At 49.7% G+C, this 20540-nt stretch overlaps 2 protein-coding genes across 3 annotated transcripts in view; both read left to right on the forward strand.

The window, feature by feature from the left end:
• LOC120826312 (ubiquitin-conjugating enzyme E2 E2) overlaps positions 1-19095 on the forward strand; it is a 29753-nt gene extending 10658 nt beyond the window's left edge. Inside the window, exons 4-6 of the mRNA XM_040188481.2 lie at positions 14013-14145; positions 16491-16638; positions 18317-19095. Coding sequence (XP_040044415.1) covers positions 14013-14145; positions 16491-16638; positions 18317-18414 — 379 coding nt within the window. The 3' untranslated portion in view covers positions 18415-19095. The remainder of the gene's footprint in view (positions 1-14012; positions 14146-16490; positions 16639-18316) is intronic.
• rpl15 (ribosomal protein L15) overlaps positions 1-20540 on the forward strand; it is a 338976-nt gene that overhangs the window by 305756 nt on the left and 12680 nt on the right. The gene's annotated exons all lie outside the window — the stretch shown is intronic.

The raw sequence follows: 20540 nt of genomic DNA on the forward strand, positions 1-20540 counted from the left end.
AGTATCCCCCCTTGTGTGTACACACACACACACACACACACACGCTCTACTCAAACTGACGCGCAATTTGGCTCGCATATAAAAGTACCACATCCTCTCCCGCGCTTGAAGAGGAAACTTCATTCATGTCTGGTACGCACAGAAACACACTTCCTGAGCCGCAGCCACGAGGAGCGATGCATCCAGCCAATGACGTGCGCTCCTGCCGACTTCACGCACTCGTGACAGGACGGCGTCTGGCGGGTCCGGTCCGAGAGAACCGACTCACTCCTTCCGTTGATTGGTACCGTTCAACCAGTCTGGGTTTAGTCGGACGGGGTTTCGTCTCCGTGGAAATGAAGTAAAACGCGATGCTCCGACTGAGCAAACCAGATGTGGGGTATCGGTAAAACCCCACCTGCTTTAACCCTGGCACCTGTGAGAGGGGGGCGACTCTATTAATAGCTAATCATGCTACACGTCTGTTAGCGTGAAGCGTGTGTGTGTGTGTGTGTGTGCGACCTGTATGTGGGGACACCGCATGGTTGCTCTCTGCAGCTCAAAGGAATATGCATTTGTATCTTTTTGAAGAAAAACACAGATGCTCTGCAATTCCCTATAATGTGTGTGTGTGTGTGTGTGTGTGTGTGTGTGTGTGTGTGTGTGTGTGTGTGTCGGCATCACAGAGGCGACGCTGTCAGAAACGGTCTCTTTACTCGACCAACCGGTTGTGCGGCGAGAAGGGAGATAAGCACCGCCGAGGCCAGAGGCGCCTCCGAAATGTGCGACCCCCCCCCCCCCACCTCAGGGGAAAACCTGTCGTGGCACGAAGTGTTGCTGTCTCTGCTCTCTCCTCTCTTTTTCGGGTCAAGGGTCAGGTGCTGAACCTCTCGAGTTGTTTCCGGTATCCGTGGTTACGTGGATGTCCTCTCCGTGTCGCCGCTTTGTTCGGGTCTCAGACTCATTACGCATCTATTTTAACGCCAGAGTGCTTCTTTGACAGGTCAAATCAGTCAAGTTAACGATCCGTCATCTGTCAACGTCTTGAAGAAATATTTCAGTTTTGTCCATTTTCTGACGCGTCTTGTCAGAAAAAGTTAAAAAAAAGCGAACCTCTGACCCAAAATCTGAAGCCTAAAATCTTTATTCTTTAGCTGTTTGGTGTTGTTGGCGCTCCCACTCCGTTTCCCTCTTGTTTATTCTCGGTTTCTCATCCGCGGCCACGGCTTCTCTAAACTGCAGTGCTGGTGGGCCAATAGTGCGGCGGGAGCCAGGCTCCTCCCCCGGACGCCACTTCACATAAAAAATCAGCCAATCAGTCAGCAAGCAGCTGTGGGACAGACATATTTTAATTTATATTTCACTGGGGGATTGTGGGCCAACTCGACTCCGCCCCCCCCACCATCTGAGACCAACGAGCGTTCGCCGTTCCCTCGCCGCGCTCACGCCCGCCCTTGATAGGATGAACTCAGCGCTCCGCAGGAGGACAGGTGGAGTTTCACGGTAGTCGTGCCGGCCTCCCCGACGCCAGGCACTGCACCGCCCCCCCCCCCCCCCCTCCCCGAGCCTCCATCAATCAAAGAGTGTGTTTCATAGGAGAAGATGGGGCGAGGGGGTGTGTGTCATCGTCCTCACAGTAAATCACGGTTAATTGTCTCCATGCATGCCTCACTCGGTTTTGCAGCTGTTGTTGAATTCTTAATGTGCCCTTTTGTGGTCAGCTTTCAACAGCTATCACCTTCAGGCCTCGGATGGGAGTGGGGGGGTTGGGGAGTGTGTGTGTGTGTGTGGGGGGGGGGGGGGGGGGGGGGGCATTAATGCTGCTTTAAGCTGAGCTAATGGATCATAAGTCATTCGTTGCTCGATCTCCTCGGTCTCCGCTGCGCTGTGAGCACATGTGACCCCCTCCCTTCCCTGCACGGGGGAGGGTGGTGGTGGTGTGGTGGCGGGGGGGGGGGGAGCGAGCAGCTCATGTGTGGGTAAACAGCGAGATCTTGGCACCGGGGCGGAATGCTCCAGTGCAGAGAAAAGCTGCGGTGAGGTTTCATTACCGTTTTGGCAGAAAGCTTCACGCAGGCAGCCATGCCGAGACCCGACCTGGTCAGCCAGCACACGCAGACACACACACACACACACGCGCACACACGTGCACGCACACGCAGAGGACCCGCTTCCTGCCCGGCCTTTGATTGCGTTCAGGTGACCAATCCCCAGCAGCTGCCAGGGTGGAGGGTGGGGAGGACGCAGATCTGCAGCTCCTCGTTGGTTCCTGAGCTCAATTTACTGCAACCGGGTTTATTTTGGTCCATTTTTTTTTTTACCATCATTTTAAAAACACTTTACGATCTCCCTAATTTCATTCCACATTCCCACAAAGTGATGAAATCTTTGAAAGCTTTTTCGCTGGGAAGTGTAATTGCTTGATCCTGTGTCAGGTCGGATGGAAACGCACTATTGATGAAGGCATTTCTCTCTGATACGCCAATAAACGGCACCATCAGGAAGGCGCTGACGAGCTTGTTGAATGCTAATGTCCCGCGCCATCTCTGATCCATCACCTTTCATTAACACAGGTTGGCTGAGCACACAGGCTCTTTTTTTTTTAGTGAGCGGAAGACGCCTGGAGACTTAAAGCGCTTTGCATCGATTTCATTTGCACTCTTCGGTTTCGTCCTGAACGTATTCCGCATTTGTGATGCGAGAGCTAACGAGCCGTCTTTACCTTTTTTTTCAGCCGGTCTCGGACGTGCACTTTATTTGTAAATGTCCGGGTAATTTTACAGGTCGGTCGGGTCAATTTATCACAAGAGTAATGTTGCTTCATCCGTGCAAACCACTTGCAGATTGTAAATGACCCGGGGCGCCATTCCGCATTCTATTACATAAACGATTCAGTAGAATTTAATTTCACTTTTAATCTGGGCATCCAGCGGTGAGAAAACGCGGGCTGTCAGAACGCTCTTTAATTTTCCTGGAGGCAAAATAAAAAAAAAACCCGGGTTGCATAATCCACCGCAGATGGATCCGCTGCACAGACTGTTTGCTCATTCTTAGTGGGAGGCCGGCTCGCCGGGTCCTCGGGTCTCCAGCTGTCCCGGCCGCCGAGTGTGAAGTAGCTCGGACAGATCAGGGAGCTGGAGGAGGCCGCTTTCTGCAGGCGGGATTTACGGCCTCCCAACGGCTAAATACACATCTGTTCGGCAGAATGGTGCCTGACAAGTTAACGATCCGTAAACCGCCTTGAAGAAACGGTTCAGAGTTCTGTCCACTTTGTCAGAGAGAGTTTAGTTTTTTGCTGTTTTTTGTTTATTGTTTTTAAACCAAGGGAATTAATCTGGGAGGTTCGCCAAGTCCGATTTAAACGTGCAGAGAGAAGCAGTTAAGAGAGGAGACACTGTAGGCGGAGATCTCTTCATTTCACTCACCGGCCTCAACTTTTCATAATTTAGCGTTCACCTGCTAGCGCCCTGGCGTGCCCCCCCCTTCTTCCTCCCCCAGGCCGGTGGGAGCGACGGGGGAGGGCGAGCAGGACGCTGCCGGCGATGAGCGGTTGCGCTCTATGGGAGCCCGTCACAACAGAGGAGTGACATCGAATCGATGCTCGCAGGGCGACCTGATCAATGTCGCCATGATGGCCGCGGCTGAGGCCGCTCAGGGATTTCATCCCCCCCCCCCACACCCCAAATCCAGCCAAATGACACATGATGCTAATGTGATAGAGCTGCAGTTTTCGCTCACCCAACGGACGCGTCTCCACGGCGACACTGACGGGAATGCGTTCATATTTTTTTTAGGGAGAGCAGCTGAGGACATTTACTCAGCGAGCTGAGTCTGCAGGTCTGTGACCTTGGTGTGTGTGTGTCCCTCTTAAGGGCCCCGTAATGGCGGAGCCAGGCTCTTGTAGAGGCCCCGGGAAGCAGACTGATGTATTATTGAAACGTTGTTGGACGTCAAATAGATAATAATAGCCTCACTTTACTTGAAGTGGAGCTCACGAGGCATCAGGGCATATTACGGGGAGCGCGCGGTGATAAATACAGCACAGTGTGGAGCACCGAATCGCACAAAGGTTGAGGGGGGGGGGGGGGGGGGGGGGGGTGGGGGGGTTATTTGCTTCGCTCCTGTCGCTTTTTCGCCTGGCATCCCCGGCGCCGCCTGTTACAAATGTGCTTCCTCTGCAACCAGTCGCGTCTGTGCATTGACTTTGGGTGGAATCTACGCGCGTGGATAATCCTCATCAAGGCATCATTTGCATTAAAATACAAAAAAATAAGTAATTTCACGATGAGGAAACTTTGTATTGTTTGATTAGTTCTTTGCAATATTTATTTTTACTTTGTTTATATGACCATCCTCGTTATTATTCTTTCTGTTTTCATCAGATAAGGAAATTTAACTTCTTTTTGTAAGCCCTTAATGTCCCCCGTGGTAACTTTACAGTCTACAGTGATGTGCACATAACGCCCGTGTGTCCTTGAGCACCGTCTGTATTGCATATTGTGTCAAACCAAACACACGTTGCATCAGGCGGTCGTTGCAGGAGAGAATAATCCATCTTTGTTTCTACTGTTGGTGGAGGGTCATAAGTTCATATAATGTAGTGGAACCCCAAATTAGAATTTGCCATCCAAGTAGGGTGGAAAGTTCTCCTCTTGTGCTGTTGTATTGCATAAGGGAGGCTTAATGCAAAACGCTTTGTTAAACTGAGTAATGATGTGTTCAGACACGCTACATCAGACTTGCACAACAATTACCTGTTGGTCGGTTGGATCTTGGCCTGCAGAGCTGCTCGTTGGCTTTTCCGCTCCACTTTAAATGAACAGAAAGACAATAAATAGTGTATAGTCGTATAGTGTAGGAGTCTATGATTCATAACTCTGGCAGAATCACTTCTTCCTGGTGCATCTTCTGTTCCTGGTGCAGGCAGGATGTTCTTCAGCCTGTTCATCATCTTTGCAGTCTAAAACATTTTATAATATACTGTTATAAATACAGTTTAGCATTTACTATTTACATGGAACGTAGAAATAGCAGTTACTGAGAACACTCCTCAAACGTCCACCGCATGGCCATCACGCCACAGCGAGTCAAAGCTTACCACGGTACGTGCAAACCGGCAGCAACCGCCGCGTGCAGCTCCTCGCACCGCTCACTCCACGGAGGGGAGGGGAGTCCCTTGTCCAGCGGTTATCGATGGGCCTATCGCCGATGCCGGGGGCACGTATGGATCTTTCCAGGTGAACACACGCTTTCCCCGGATTCCCCGGAAGCTTCGGCGACGTCCGACACAGTGAAACTTCACAATCGATGATCGGTGTGCTGGTGGACTTGGTGACATGAATCGGGGGGGAAAAGAGTCCTGGCGTGACGTAAATGCCCTCGTCAGGGTCAACGCACATTATTGGGATTGCCGGACGGCCGTGGCGTCGGAATGGGATGAAAGAAATGCGCTGCGATGCCTGCATGTATTCTTCTCCGAATCCTATAACAGAAAAAAAGAATTAACAGAAAACCGTTATGTTCCATGTAACTTTTATTCATGTATTTTTTTACAAAATATTATTTTTAAAAAAAAGAAGTATCCAATTCCTGAGGTAAATGTGCAGTGTCAAGTTGTGCACAGTGACCTGAGTAGAAGGCGGTGGGCCGGGATAATTGTAAGAGAACGAACAGAAGGTGCTACATCCAAATGAATAGTAGAAGTCGGCCATTATTAATGCTTTTTATTTTAGGAGGAAGGCCTTATCTTTGTTTCTTGTACATACAAAAATGCGAGACAGTGAAAGTCAGTGTGTGGCAGTTAGTGGTAGAAGTAAAGATGGATGTATGGATGATAGTATGGGTGCTAGATGTTATCTTCAAATACGTGTATGACTCCATCCCTGCAATTGAAAGACCATTTGGTCAAATCATTGAATTACAATACAAGATTGTTATTCAATATAAATTGCCTTAATTTGAAAGATAACTTTCTTCATAATTAGGTATCTTTACTTACTGATATAATGGGACTACAGATATTTTCACAACTAAATGTATAATTTCTTACATTTTATCTATAGCATTTTCACCCTTAAAAAATAAAATGCAAAGTAAAGACCCCACAGAACATTAGATAAGAACACTATAATTACATTGAATCAATGCAATTTATGTATTCTATATCTCAAAGGGAAACCAATTACTGCTTAATCCTACAAAATGATTAGTTTATACCAGTGCACGCTACAACTAATTCATGATCGGCTGTTTAATTCAGTACGAACAGTAAAAACGAGGGCACACTTTACTCCGCTGAAAAGCGGGTCTACTTTCTCTCCTCCCATTTCCGGCTGATTTATTGGAAGAGTAAAAACCCATCTGTGAGTCTGCAGAAGAGAGCGTTAGAACAAGGCTGGATATGCATATGGCGAGAGGGGAGAGGAGAGAAGGGCGGGAGCCGACGCGAATAACGGAGCACACAGAGCCGGAGACCCCCCCCCCCCCCTCCTCCCCCCTTCCCTCCCTTCCTCAAAGAGCCCTTCGGCATGGCTGAACCTTCCAGTGTGCCTGTAATGGAGAAAGACGTCTCCTTTATTGGCAAAGCATGCTGTATCTACACTCGGTGTCCACTGCGTCGCGCATCGTCGGAGACCCAACTGCTCGACGATTGCGTCATTAGTACGAGATATAAACGAAACTCTTTTGTAACGGCGCTGGTTCCTCGAGAGGCGGGGCTTGGTCAGTGTAGCGTCAGTCTGCCCTCGGTAGAAGCAGATCTGCACCCGTATGGCTTTTCAGTAATACAACCAAGGTCCGTTTGTTCATTGGGTTCATTGGGTTATCTTCACCGTGTCAGCCTTCATCCGGTGAGCAGTAAGCCGTCTACATCCTCCGTGAGGACGTCGCTGTGTTTCTACAAAGACGCCGGAGTGAGTGACGAGCTTCTGTGACGGCACCACCGGTGCTCGCCGTCAAAGCAAATCGGGCACAAAGTCTGAACGGTCTAATTCATTTCCAACTGCTCCATATTGATGGAAATCTCATTTCTTATTTGAGGGCTCATTAGAACGCGCATGCAGGGAGTGGATTCGATTCGACGCCTGCACATGAGCCGTCACTAACATTTAGAAAGTAATCTGTGCCTCGATGCCTCTCGTGTGATCTTGTTGGCTGATTTGATAGCATAATGTTTGTTGATTTGTCCCCAAAGGGCCTATTTGTAGATGATGAGCCACAAGCCCAGATGAATCAATTCATCCATTGGTTTTTCAGGTGATGCAAGCGGTTGCGACCGCCTGTACCGCCGCTGTTGTTGTTTCCATGGAAATTCCTCTCACGGACCCGCACAAAGAGCCACTGCATGGATGACACGTTGCCAAGCAACCAGTTCAAGACAATGGGGGGTGGGAGGGGGGGTGCAATTGGTTTAGTGCTGATTCAAAGGTTAGAGGGTGTCCGAGTTACACCGTGGCTGACCTTCCTCTCTCGTTACCTCTGCTCCCAGTGAACCGGCGCATTGTGAATCTATAGCCGAGACAAATGAAGAGGGACAAAAGCCAGCGCGAGCCAACACTTGGTCCTTCTTAGCTAAAGCAACAAAGGAATCAAAGGAGCTTTTATCTCGAGGGGATTTAAGCAGCCCCCCCCCCCCCCCTCTTCTCTGGTGGCTTTTTAGAAAGGATCATTCCCAGAGACCTTGAGTCTGCCCTTCATTAAAATAACTGCCGCGATGATGCCGGCTAGCGCTCGCAAATGAGGCTTTGAAATCCTGCTAAACCGGGAGGAACAGCCTCCAGAGATTTATGGCTTAATTGTACCCGCACCAACAAGTTGATGGTCCACCAATGCCTGGGACCTGTGAGTGTCCCTTAATGAGATTGCGCAGGTATTCCCAGAGCCCCGGGGGATTAAGCACTTTGTCGTTAATTAGCAATTTAAAATGCACCGTATAAGGTGGGTGACGCTGTCCGGTTCGTTGCCCAGTGTAGGTTTGGGGTTCTATCATGAAAAGATCTCCATCCTAGACTCGAACTCTATGAGATGTTATTGAACCAGATCCAAGGGAGCAGCATTCCACTGGTGACTGGTGGCGTCCCATTGCCTCCCCGATTGGTCCCCAAGTGGATTCCCCGGTCTCTGCTGTCACGAAAAGTGGTACAAATGGCGAATAGGGATGATGGTACGCAAAGCACCCGGACGGTTTCTGCGTTACCGGGGATGGTTTGTTTTGTAGGGATCCAAGGTTCCAGGGTTGGAAATGATTGGGGGAAGCTGTTGGATGTGCTCTTAAGCCTAGTTTATGCTTCTGCGTTTTCAGAGCGACGCAGACGCAAGCCCCCCCTTGCGTGTCCCTTGCGTGCCTTTTCACACCTCCCTGCGTCCTTGCGTGCGTCGAGCCATTTTTCCAGGCTCGCATCAAAAGCAACGCAAGCCTCCCGCAGCGCACCAGGCCGCGATTGGTCCGCTAACCACGTCCTTTACGGAGTCTCACGCTTCCTCTTTCATAGCCCGATGCCGCCATTATTAAAACGAAGAATGTTTACGAGAGAACGGAGCAGATTTAAGAACTTTTGTCGGAAGAAATGCGTGACTCTCTAGGTCGTCTTCAAAAACACGTGACTCCACCTGTTGTTCTGGCGGTGAATCGCTCTGCAACACTTTTAGAACCATGAATTGAAACGAGTGCCTCGACGCAACGACGCAGACGCAGAAACATGCGCCAGCCGTTAGTGTAGATCGGAGAGTTCGGTGCAGAGGGGTGGAACATCGCACCGGTGCCAACAAACGGCTACGGTAACCCTCGCAACAAGGCTCATGCTTTATGTATTTCCGTTTTGCGCAGAAAAGAGGCCGCTGGCCCTCTCTGGAACAGAGAAGAGGAATACTTCTGTGGAGCAGCGGCTCAGTCCGTGGGGCCCTAGGGACTGGGTGGTGGTCGGTGGAAGGCGGGGCTACTTGGAAAGGTGCCCTTTCACCTCCTGGGGGCCAATTGAGTGCAACGGCCCGTTCGCGCCGACAAGAGACAACGACGCTCGTATATTCTAAAAATCAGATTATGGATGTAATCGACCTTTTGGGAGTGAAGGTTTCAAAGCCATTGAAGGCCCTTTGAGTGTTTAATGGGTATGAATTAGAGTCCGTGCGATGGTGTATAATTTGTTGTCAGGTTTTAATCCAGTTATCTTGTAATCTGGAGGGGGGGGGGGGATTAGCCATCCGGGCTGGAGAGTAAGTCGATGGTAATGCTGCCAGTGGGCTTCCATCCTCCGCCGTCCTCTCCTCTCTGGTCCTGGAGCCGAGGCTGACAACGTCCCGCTGGCTTGTCTTTTTGAATCTCATCGCACGCGGATGTTCGGCCCGTCTTCATGGACTCGCCTGCGCCCCGCCTGTCAAAGGGTGCTGTGCGATAGCGATCTAATCATTAACCCCCTATAAGAGGCTAAAACCGTTTGCCTGCCAGCGGATGCTGAGTGACGGGAAGGAACTCATTAAATCTCACTGCGATTATTGATTAAAATGTCCTATTTTACTGAGCAGCAAATCAAGATTATCTTAAAGATAATTGCCATGTATATATATATATATTTTTTTTTAAATATATTTTATCTATATATGTAACCTTTTTTGTTTTTTTGCGTTTCTGCTTAAACTGTCACAACCTCTTTTTAAGGTCACCCTTATTTTTACATAGAAACATTTGTACTCGGATCAAAGCCCGTGTGGTCAAACACGTCCACTAAAGGTAGAACAACTCCGCGCTCTCCTCGGGTCGCGAGCCAGCGACACCTAAGCGGCTGGTTCTCTGCCTCGCCGTGATGGATTCGGACTTGTCTCCTGACACGTTTCCTTTTTGCCTGTTTTGTAACACGTCCGTGTGGCGGAGCTCCTCTCTGCACTCCCCGCTGAGCCTCTGACATTTGCACAGCGCCCTTGAGCGCAGAAACACAGCCGAGGTGTTTCCACAATAATAACGGAATGCTGGTCGATGAGATCCATGGCTCGTTTAAGGGGCGAATGGTTGTTTGGAAAATGTAGTCTTCACTCTGGTGCATAGTTGGCGTGTACAGGGCAGAGTGCTCAAAGTGTTTCTTGAGCTTTAACTCACCCGCAAAACCTTTCGGTTTCAATTCATATCACGCTAACTGGTTGAATGCCCGCCCATCCATCCATCCATCCATCCATCCATCTTCCGCTTATCCGGAGTCGGGTCGCGGGGGCAACAGCTCCAGCGGCGGACCCCAAACTTCCCTTTCCCGGGCCACATCTACCAGCTCTGACTGGGGGATCCCAAGGCGTTCCCAGGCCAGTGCAGAGATATAATCTCTCCACCTTGTCCTGGGCCTTGTCCCAGCTGCCCGTGTTTTGAATGCCTTTAAATGTTAATGGATTGTTCATTTTGGACCGGCTGTAATCCGAAGCAAGTTAAAAAGAGAAGAGGCTTTGGAAGGAGAGAGATTAGCATTTCTTATTCCTTTTATGTCTCTGTCATGACGGATACACGGGCAACATTTCCTCTACTTGTAGCTCGGATTTGGTCTCCACCAACGCCTGCTTGCTGATCGGTGCAGGAGAGTGTGTTGCTACTTTCACATTTGTCCAATAACAACGTTAATCGTCCTTTAAATTCCTCGAGCTTCTCAGCTGTTACATTACGTGACTTAACAAAGATGGTCAGCAAATGTAGTTATTGAAACACCCGCTGAGGGTGAAAAGATAAATGATGCCACAGCACAGAGGTCACAGAGGTCGCTGAAGACTAGAAACCAACAGCGGTTCTTATCAAGGGTTTGAGGGCTTTGTGGAGCCGCTTCTGCTGATTTTATCTTCCATAATTTCATGCCAAAACTGGCCGGAGATCTGTTGGTCGTTTTTGTGCATAACATTCCTTCCTGCAGTATTGGTGTGACTCTTGAGTACAAAGTCCTGAAAAGATAATATTCACGACACACAGTTTAATATCTTGTGTACACAAGATATGGCTCTTGTGCACATACAATAATAGCTTGTGTGCATAGGTTGTATATCTGTGGTAATCCGCAGTTTCAGGTCTTTGAAGGATGCAGCTGCAAATATACACACAATACGCTTCAAGCTGACATCATTTAAGCCGCAGTAGGAAGCCGTTTTTTCATTTGTCCGTGCATACCTTATTATTGCGTTGCAAAACATCAAACTTTAGGATTCGCGTCGCCTGTCGGGTTTCAACGGGGACGATGGAGCTGAACGCACTCGCTCGCTGGTTTTGCCTTCTAGCTCCTGTGTGTTTGAGCGCTCTGTTCAAACTGCAAACAGTCTTGTTTGTGCCCCCCCCCCCCCTCCAATCACTGGGTGGGTGGTGTGGCGGCGGAATGTGGCTCCACTGGTCTCGACGTGACTCGGGGGGGGTTTGGAGTGTTTATCGCCGTGGCTTCAGACAGCTGGAAGTCTGTCCTTTCATTCTTTCTTTCTCGATTGAAGCGATTGTTCTAAATGTATTTTGCGTACAGAAGAATGAGTCCCGGAGAGTAAGAGAGGAGCGATCCTCTCCCACGGTGGACAGAAGCGCGATACGTGTCCCGTGTACGGAACGAACCACACCACAGATCACTATTCGACGTACAACACGTGAAGACGTAACGTGTCCCCTCGCGAGCTGTCGCAGTGTGCAAACTGGCCGATGACACAGCGGGGGGGGGAATTGATCCCGGAGATCACATTAGCAAAACGATTTTTTCAGGTCCCCCCATCCTGCACTGACGGCTCCTAGCAACGCCAACGCCAGACCGTCACCCAGCAGGAGGCGGGATCCCGCGGGATCGAGGGTCAACGTAATCTGAAAGTGGGGCCAATCGGAGCGGCGCGGGACAACGCGTCGTTACAGATGGTCACCATTTCAGTGGAGAAAAGTGCTCTCCGCTCCCCCGCCGTGGAGGTGCCCTTGAGGAGGAAGGGGAGGGGGGGGGGGGGGGGGGGTGGGGGCAACCGCTGCAGTAAAAGGCTGCGATTGTCTTCCTCCGATGGGCGTGAACGCGCAGCCCGGAGCCGCTGTGAAAAGAGGGCTCACTTTGTCTCGCCAGATAAAGGTTTAATGAGGTAATCCGACACCTCGTTAGTAAGTGGCTTCGCATTCTGCCGTTCCTCCGTGGCGTGCGCCCACGAGCCTTCGCATGGCGCTCGGCGGGCCGACGGACGCTCGAGTTCAGACATCAGTGAACATTCGGCACATCTGGGGATTTTTTCCCCCCGTTAGCGGAGGACGCACAGCAGGCAACTAGCGAGGGCGCTCGGCCCTCCGCGGCCGTTATTAAAGGCGGGAGTCGTTCTGTGGGTTCCCGCCGTTGTTATTTGGCCTTCGTTATGAACATCTCAAGTTTGAGTTTTCCGCCCCAGGTGGATTTCAGAGGCCCGTCATATATAACAAATCCATGGATCCATCCCCTCCTGTCGGGGCGGACCGTACCAGGCTGCAGGCACATGAGGAAAAGAGGAGGGGGGGGCGCCGGCGAAACGCTCTAAACATTCCCAGATGCTGCAGACTGGACTGTGGGAACGCGAGTGGGGAGGAAAATGAGTGGTGGACCGACTTAAAGAGGCCTGCAGGTTGATTTTAAACGACCCGGCAGTTTTTGGATCACCAGCAGCGGATATTCTGTGGAAATGAACTGGGCCTGTGTGACTAACTCCACTTGGTGGTTTGTCTCATGAGGTTAACATTCAGAGGAAATCACCAAAACAAACATCTTTGTAACAAAAGGCTGTGCTTCACTCACAGTTTTGTTCTTGTCTGTTTCAGAAAAGCCCATAAAAAACAGTTTAAAATCCACTTAAAACTATTCATGATGATACTATTAATAATTCTCTTTATCCGCGTCTTTGCAAGAACAAACGCCCGAGATTCCAGCCGCGGGCAAAAAAAAAAAAAGAACTGTCTCCGCGTGCTTCAAAGTTGCGGGTCAAAAGTTGTGTGTGTTTTAAGAGCCGATGTGTTTGAAGCGCATCAATACGGGCGCCACGGTCTGGTTTCACCAGACACGCAAAGCACAATCGCCAACGCCACGGGACACAGAAACACGACTCGACCTCGAGCAAAGCCGCCGCCGCCCCCAACCCTACCCCCCCCCCCCCCCCCCCCCTTCCACCCCCAACCCTAACCACCCCCCCCCTTCCACCCCCAACCCTAACCACCCCCCCCTTCCACCCCCAACCCTAACCACCCCTCCCCCCTTAACGCTCTATATCTGTGTAAATGATGAAAGTTAAAGTAATACAAGAAAACCAACCGGGGCATCGTGCCTGATTCCAGTAGAGGATGGAGTTGGATTAGTGGCTCCTTTCTCACAGCCGTGTGTGTGTGTGTGTGTTTCCTAAATCGAGGCAGTAATGGAGCTCGCCAGCTGCTGAACGGTTAGGAGACCGGGGGCTCGCTGCTGCTCGACACCTCGTGTGTGTGTGTGTGTGTGTGTGTGTGTGTGTGTGAACGCTTGTTGGATCAGTCCCCCCCACATGACATTGATCCCACTCGTCGTTTCTCCTGATCGCAGCCTTTCTTACGTGTACACATGCCAGTTGTCTAAGCTTTTTAGCGCTGGGGTCTTCAACGTTTTGCAGGCCAAGGACCCCCAAACTGATGGCGAGATGGAGCAGGGACCCCCTATTCTACAGAGTTTCGTCCGCCATCTTTTATTTTTCAGCTTTGCGCTTTTACGTGAGCATGAACGCAATCTGATTGGCTGGTGCCTCTGCTGTCGTATCAGCATGAAAGGAGCTGTGAGTGAGCCGGTGCCCGGCTTGAGAGCTGCTGTGGGAAGCTGGATGTGTGTTTTGCGGACTAATTTATCCGTTCGCTACAATATGTTGGATTTATGTTAATGTGCAACAATAAAGAAGACAATAAATACAATTCTGATTCTGAAGACATTTAAATTTGTGGAGAAAAAAATTTGTCTTATCAACCAAAAATTTCGCGGACCCCCGATGTGACGGCTGATAATCACGTTATTCGTTCTTCTTCTCTCACTGAACCTCAACCGCTGGACTAAAGTCTCCCGTGTTTTCTCCCTCCCGGATCCTAGCGCCGGCCCCAAAGGAGACAACATCTACGAGTGGAGGTCGACCATCCTGGGCCCCCCCGGCTCCGTCTACGAGGGGGGGGTGTTTTTCCTGGACATCGCCTTCACACCAGACTACCCCTTCAAGCCCCCCAAGGTGAGTGGCGCCTTGCAGCTACGTACCCCCCCCCCCCCTTTCCATTGTGGCAGCAATGCTTCCCCCCTCGTTGTGAGCACATCGGCTCCCACAGGAACAGTGAATTTCATTAACGGAAACTATGACGAGGAATGTTGTTTGAAAGCCTCTCGGCTCCCCTCCAGCGAGGCTCCGTGTGCGTGTGTGCGTGTGTGTGTGTCTTTGTGTGTGTTTTTGCTGACGCCAGTGTGTGTCAGTATTTACACATCACTCTAGCTGACAGCGCCCCCCCCCCCCCCCCCCCACACACACACACACTTTTGAGTCGTGCTTCTGTTTCTGCGCCCAGGGTTTTGGTTTTGAGCCTGGAAACGCTCGCTGCTATTTGGAGGCGCGCGATGAAGAAAACAAAACAGGAAAGAGTCGACATGGAAATATTTTAGGATACCTGCCATGTTCATCCTGTTTCAATAAGGACTTTGAGTGCGTAGTTTAAAGTGACTAATCACACGCTTGGTTGCTTCATATGAGTCATAATTTGGGTTATTTTACTATTTAATTAGAGAGCTTAAACTGCAAATAGAAGCTTGGAATGCTTAGTGAGGTATAAAAGACTAAAGGTTTTGTTTAAAGAAGCCCTTTTATACAACGTATACAACACTCTATTATACTAGAACCGGGTATTTATTCAAAAATGTCCTATATGCTGTTGCCAAAACAACACCAGAGTTCAAAGATCTGATTCAGCAGGCGTTGAAAACAACCTTAAGCTGCGAGTGAAGCTTTGAAAATTCCCGACTTATATTTCACATCTTTTATTTATTCTTAAAAGACGCCGTCGGCCTGAATGACTGTGAATGAGTTCCACCGCCGGAACCGTTTGTGCGGGAGCAGCCAGTGACGGGAGATTAGGCTCCTCCGACTAACGTAACCCCCCCACCCCTCCTCCTCCTCCCCCCCTCCAGCTCTAATTTCCTCGCGGCTTTCCGCTAAATTCCGTGGCCGCGTGCATTATCTCCCCCTGCACGATATCCCTCCCATTTCCCCGCTGCGCAGCGCGCCGGCACTGGGGCCAGGACTGGACCTCAGACCGGGCCGCCTAGTGGAGCTCAGACTGGGCCGGTGGCCCCCCCCCCCCTCCCCTCTATACCGACCCTTCCCGATGAAACTGCCTACTTCGATTGCTTTTCGCCCCGAGAGGACTTTTTCCTTATTCCCTGCAGATATAGTAAATGAACAGACCTGAGCTGAAGAACGCCAAATGTGGCACTTTAGAGGTGGAGGGGACTTTTACGGCGCGCTCTACTGTGAAAAAGACGCTCTAGTAGTCCAGCGTTATGGAGTCGTGCACTGTGAGTTCACACAACCTTTGAAAGCTGCCGGAGATTATTTAATGCAAAACGGCTTTGCTTCTTAGTTCCTCCTGTTGCGTCTGCAAACCGGTAGATTGTGAAGTACTTCATTGACAGAATGAGCTGAAAGACGGACATCTGCGCTCCTCCCTTTCGTCCAGATGTTCGCTAAAAGCACAATGTCTCTATGTTCCAAGTTCAAAGCGTTCCGCTTGGTCCAGAAACGCATAAACCTGATCATCGGAATGAGCCGCGAGATGAGGAGGCAGGGGGAGGGGAGGGAGGGAGGGGGGGGGGCCTCGTGGTGCCGGGCAGCGGCGCCTCTCGTCACGGCGGCCTGGCTTTCAGCGGGGAGGAGACGGCCTTTTGTCGCCCGTCGGCGAGCAGAGGGAGGAGCGCAGCGCTAATTACAGGAAAGAGGTCGAAGGTTTTTCCGCGGGTCCGGTCCGTCTCGGAGATTGCAGACGCAGGCGCTCTGTGCAGCTCGGTCGAGCGGCGGCGGCGTCGACCTGAGCATCCGGAGCGCGACTGAGACGAGGCAGATGTTTTGTCGGCGCATCGGCTCCTCGGAAGACGTCCATCGCCGGCGTGTTTGGACTTTTGGAAATGAGTCACAGCGTGTTTTACAGCGGGCGGCTCGCGCGTGTCTGCGTGGTCGCTCCAGTTGTGCGTTACTATTTAAAATCTGTATTTAATGTTGGCGACGTGATGATTGAGGAGCCTTTTGTTTGATTGTGAAAGTTATCAGTTGAAAATGAGAATATGAAGTGCTGCACAATTTAAAACGTTGCTCCAAAAGTAAAAAGCATACAAGCTGGTTAAACGAGTGATTTAAAATAGACACTGGAAATGAATGACGGTTTCTTTTTTTTAACTGATAAGATCTGACAAACACTCTCTGATCATGAGCGTCACTTTGTTAGGTCGTAGATGTGAAGTTGCAATATGCAAATCCTTAATAAAAGGATGACTCGCCGACGCCGCTCTAACGCACTCTCGCCGCCGGCTGTCCAGGTGACGTTCCGCACGAGGATCTACCACTGCAACATCAACAGCCAGGGCGTGATCTGCCTGGACATCCTGAAGGACAACTGGAGTCCCGCCCTCACCATCTCCAAGGTGCTGCTGTCCATCTGCTCCCTGCTCACTGACTGCAACCCCGGTGAGAGCGCGCGCACACACACGCACACACACACACTCTCACCTGGTCTCCTTGCTGCTCCCTCTGAGATCTCCTGGATGTAACTGACGACTAATTACAAATGAGCGACAGCGGTCGGGAGGAGGCGGAGCCTTTAGTGATCACCAAACCGCCTCGTGCAGACAGAAAGCTCGCAATTTGTCACAAAGTGCGCGAGAGAGGAACGACCTCAAAACATTTGGACCGTTATTAAATTGTAATTCATACCAATGCATGCTGCCAAACAGATGTGGTGGGATCAAACTCTACACAGTAGAAGAGGAAGGTCATAGCGCTCGCGTGATGTGTAAAAACTAAACATTAAAAAATATATATATATTCCAAAAAAAATGTGTTTAACTTCCTGAAACTAAACGGTTTTTCGGGGGAAGGTTATTTGATATTCAGAAGTTAATTATGACCAAAAACAATTTCTCATGAAAGACAAACTGAATCGCCGGGTTGAAATGAAAGAAAATCGGTTCAGAGTGAAGAACCCTCTTGTTGATTTAAGAAAGTGACGGAAGTCATTTTTTGATGAGTAAAAATCGAGTAAGAAAAGGTAGAGAGCTTAAGTTCATGAAACTAAATATTCCAGCGTGGTTTTTTTTGTAGCATCAGCATTTGCAAACATTGATATTCCCTTCACTGCCCGAGAATCAATGTTGAACCAGGACCGGCGGCTTTAAAGCAAATTAGATCCACTCCGGTCTTTTATAGTCCTGTTAAAGCCGTCACTGCTCCTCCGCTGCCAACGCAGGTAATCTCTGCTGGCGCGACCAAGTAAAACAATCAGGTGGCAAAAGCAGCACAACAACCAAAAAAAAAAAGAGAAGCGCAGAATCACAGCGGTTCAGAGGTTCGGAGTGAAAGAGCGATGGAGAAATGCGGCGGAGCAGGAGAGGTAGAAGAAGAATGACGGGTTGTTGCACATGTGAATGGTGGGGGAGGAGATGGGGGGGTGATAGTGCTGATTGTGAAGACCTCTGATGATAGCTCGGGTCCTCTCTGGGGGGGGGCCTCTTTGATAACGTTGCCGTGTAGACTCTCGAAAATGAGAAAAGCTCTTCCTCCTCCTCCTCCTCTTCCTCCGCCACGTTTTCAGATGTCGGCGAGATGAAATGAGGCGATTCCTTTAAAGTGCGATACAAAAGACGCTTTATCGCCGTACCCTCCAAACTCCACACACGCACTCTCCCCCTCTTTCCGCCTCTTGCCTCATCAAATCAGCCCAATTGCTACACCCCCTCCGCCCCCCCCAGCGAGGAGGTGGAGATCATCGGCATGGAGCTCATTAAAGCAGGGGGGGGGTTAGAGTGACAGTTAATCAAACCCCCCGGGAAAGGGCCGCCGCCATGCCAGAGTTAACCCTGTACAGGGCCCCCACGAGCAGGTCTCCCCCTGGGGGGGGGCTGTCCTGTCGGTAAGGTAACCTCCCATTTTTAACAAAGCCAGAGAGAATCCAGGCTGCTGTGTGCTGATGTTATGGGGCTGGTCGTCTATGATGAAGGTGTCTGCTCCTCTCTTTGCACCCTGAAAACACCTGCAACTAAAAAAAAAACAACAAGCTAGAAAAGACATTTTATATTTGAACCTAATTTACTCTACGTTGTGTTTAAACCCCGCGTCTCATTCCTCCTGGATCTCTCCTGTGTTTCAGCCGACCCTCTGGTGGGGAGCATCGCCACACAGTACCTGACCAACAGAGCGGAGCACGACCGGATAGCCAAACAGTGGACCAAGCGCTACGCCACATAGAGCGCCGGCGCCGCCGGCGGCAGGACCTCCAGGACCCCTCGCTCGACCCAACACGCACACAGACACACACACACAAGTCCTCCCGAAATCTATGGAAGCACAGCCGCTCCTGTCACCCCCTCCCCTCCTCCCTCCTTTCCTCCCTCCTCTCCCCAAAAAACCCCCAGAGAAACGAACTGTTATTTGTTCCATGCTGACTTGAAAAGCTTCTTTTTTATACAAAGAGTCTATTGGGATTGTATTTTCCAATACACTGAATGTTGATATGGTCATGAAAAGCTTTAATACTGTTATTGTTCTCGTCGTCGTCGTCGTCGTCGTTCTTATCGTCGTTGCATTGTTTATAACATCGTCGCCACCGTCGTCGTCTTCTTATCTAAAAGCGTGCGTGTGCTATTCCCGTTTCCATGTGATGGCTTCATGTAAAAGGATCATACAGAGTGAGTGCATTTGTTATTTTTGTTTTTCTTTCAGTGGTTTTTACAGCTAATGGTCAATATTAGTGCATGGCATCAGGACACGTGTTTTCCGGCGGCGGACATGTGGTCATGTGGCGTTTTATTTCCGGCATGGAGTGGTCCCATCACCACGTATGACGATAGTGGTAGTTTGCTGTACATTTAATGCCTTGTGAGAAAACATACTCATTGAATACCCAATTAAACACTGGCTGTAATGTGACGGACGGCGTCTCAGTCTCTTGTTTTTAAAGGGCGGAGTGTGGAACGGTGTCTCCATCTGTCCCATCAGGCCCATTTCTTTCTTTTTTACCCCCTGAAGTGCTGCGCGCTCGCTGGAGACACTTTGTCAGGTCGTGTTGTGTGTTTTCATCCTACATTTTAAACCGAAGCGCCCACACACACACACACACACACACACAAAGGAGTGATGGGGTGTTTGCTGGTTAGAATATGGATTGATGTTAAAATGGTTTCAGGCTGCACATATTTCCTGGTTGTAAATGTCCATTCGCTGTCATGTTCAGCTTATTTTGCCCCTGATGTTGTTTTGCTAGCAAAGCAAAAATGAAAGCTTGCAGAAGGCTTCTCAAATGATGAAATATGACCTATTTTATAACATTAAATCAACACCTTCAAGTCTGCTAAATAGAATCAGATGAGCATTTAGAACTAACCTGTAAATGTTGTGACATTGCCTTTGCTGAAGAGACTTCACATCCTATTGAACAATCGGATCAGATGAGGCAACCAGGGAATAAATCTATTTTATTGTGTTCTTCTCTGATTTTACATCCATCCTCAAAGTGTTTTAAAATTAATTTGGACCGTGCTGAGAGAATTTCCCCGGGTGGTGTATTCATTTCAAACCCCAAATGGACCTTTGGATTTTAGACCTTATTTGAAGTTATCTCATTTTTTAATCTCCTTCGCAGAAGATGTGGATCTTTTCAGCTGAAAACAAGTATTATCTTGAACAAACAAGACGTCAGCTCATTTCTTTTGCGCACAAGGTTGAACAAATGATGATCTTGCATGAACAAAATATTGTTTACCGTGCGGAGGATTGCACGAGTTCGTTCAAGTGATGTTCTTGATATCAGATGATTTACTTTGTTTTATCACAAGCGATCATCTTGTCACACAAGTGGAAACAATTACAAACAATTATCTTGTACAAACAAGATATTTAACAGATAGCGAGCACAAGAACAGTCACCGCTTTGCGTTACTCAAGAGAAATGTTACGCCTTTTGCCCATTGACCTGTATTTCAATCATTGATATGTTTCCTACATTTCCCAGAATGCCCTTTGCCAGTCCAACGAGAATAATGGACATGCTGTAAGACGAACTGGTTGTGTGTGTGTGGGTGGACGTGTAAGTGTAGGTGTGTGTGCGTGCGCGCGCGCGCGTGTCGTGAGAACACCGATGAAGAAACTCACACTTGTTGACGTCGCTCCTCCCGGACTCGAGCCGAGGCGCCGCTGCGGGTTTTTTCGTCTCTGACTACGCTGCAAAACCGACGAAGTGGCGCAACACAGTTAATTATGGTGGACGCGTCAGTGGGAGGAGGGGGAGGAGGAATGAGGGGCGAGGGGGGGGTGCTTCATTCTCATCCACCCCCCCTCACACACTGCAGGGAGAAGGAGAAGTCACCGATGCGTGT

The sequence above is a fragment of the Gasterosteus aculeatus genome, chromosome 10 (assembly GCF_964276395.1).
Source record: "Gasterosteus aculeatus chromosome 10, fGasAcu3.hap1.1, whole genome shotgun sequence".
NCBI lineage: Eukaryota > Metazoa > Chordata > Actinopteri > Perciformes > Gasterosteidae > Gasterosteus > Gasterosteus aculeatus.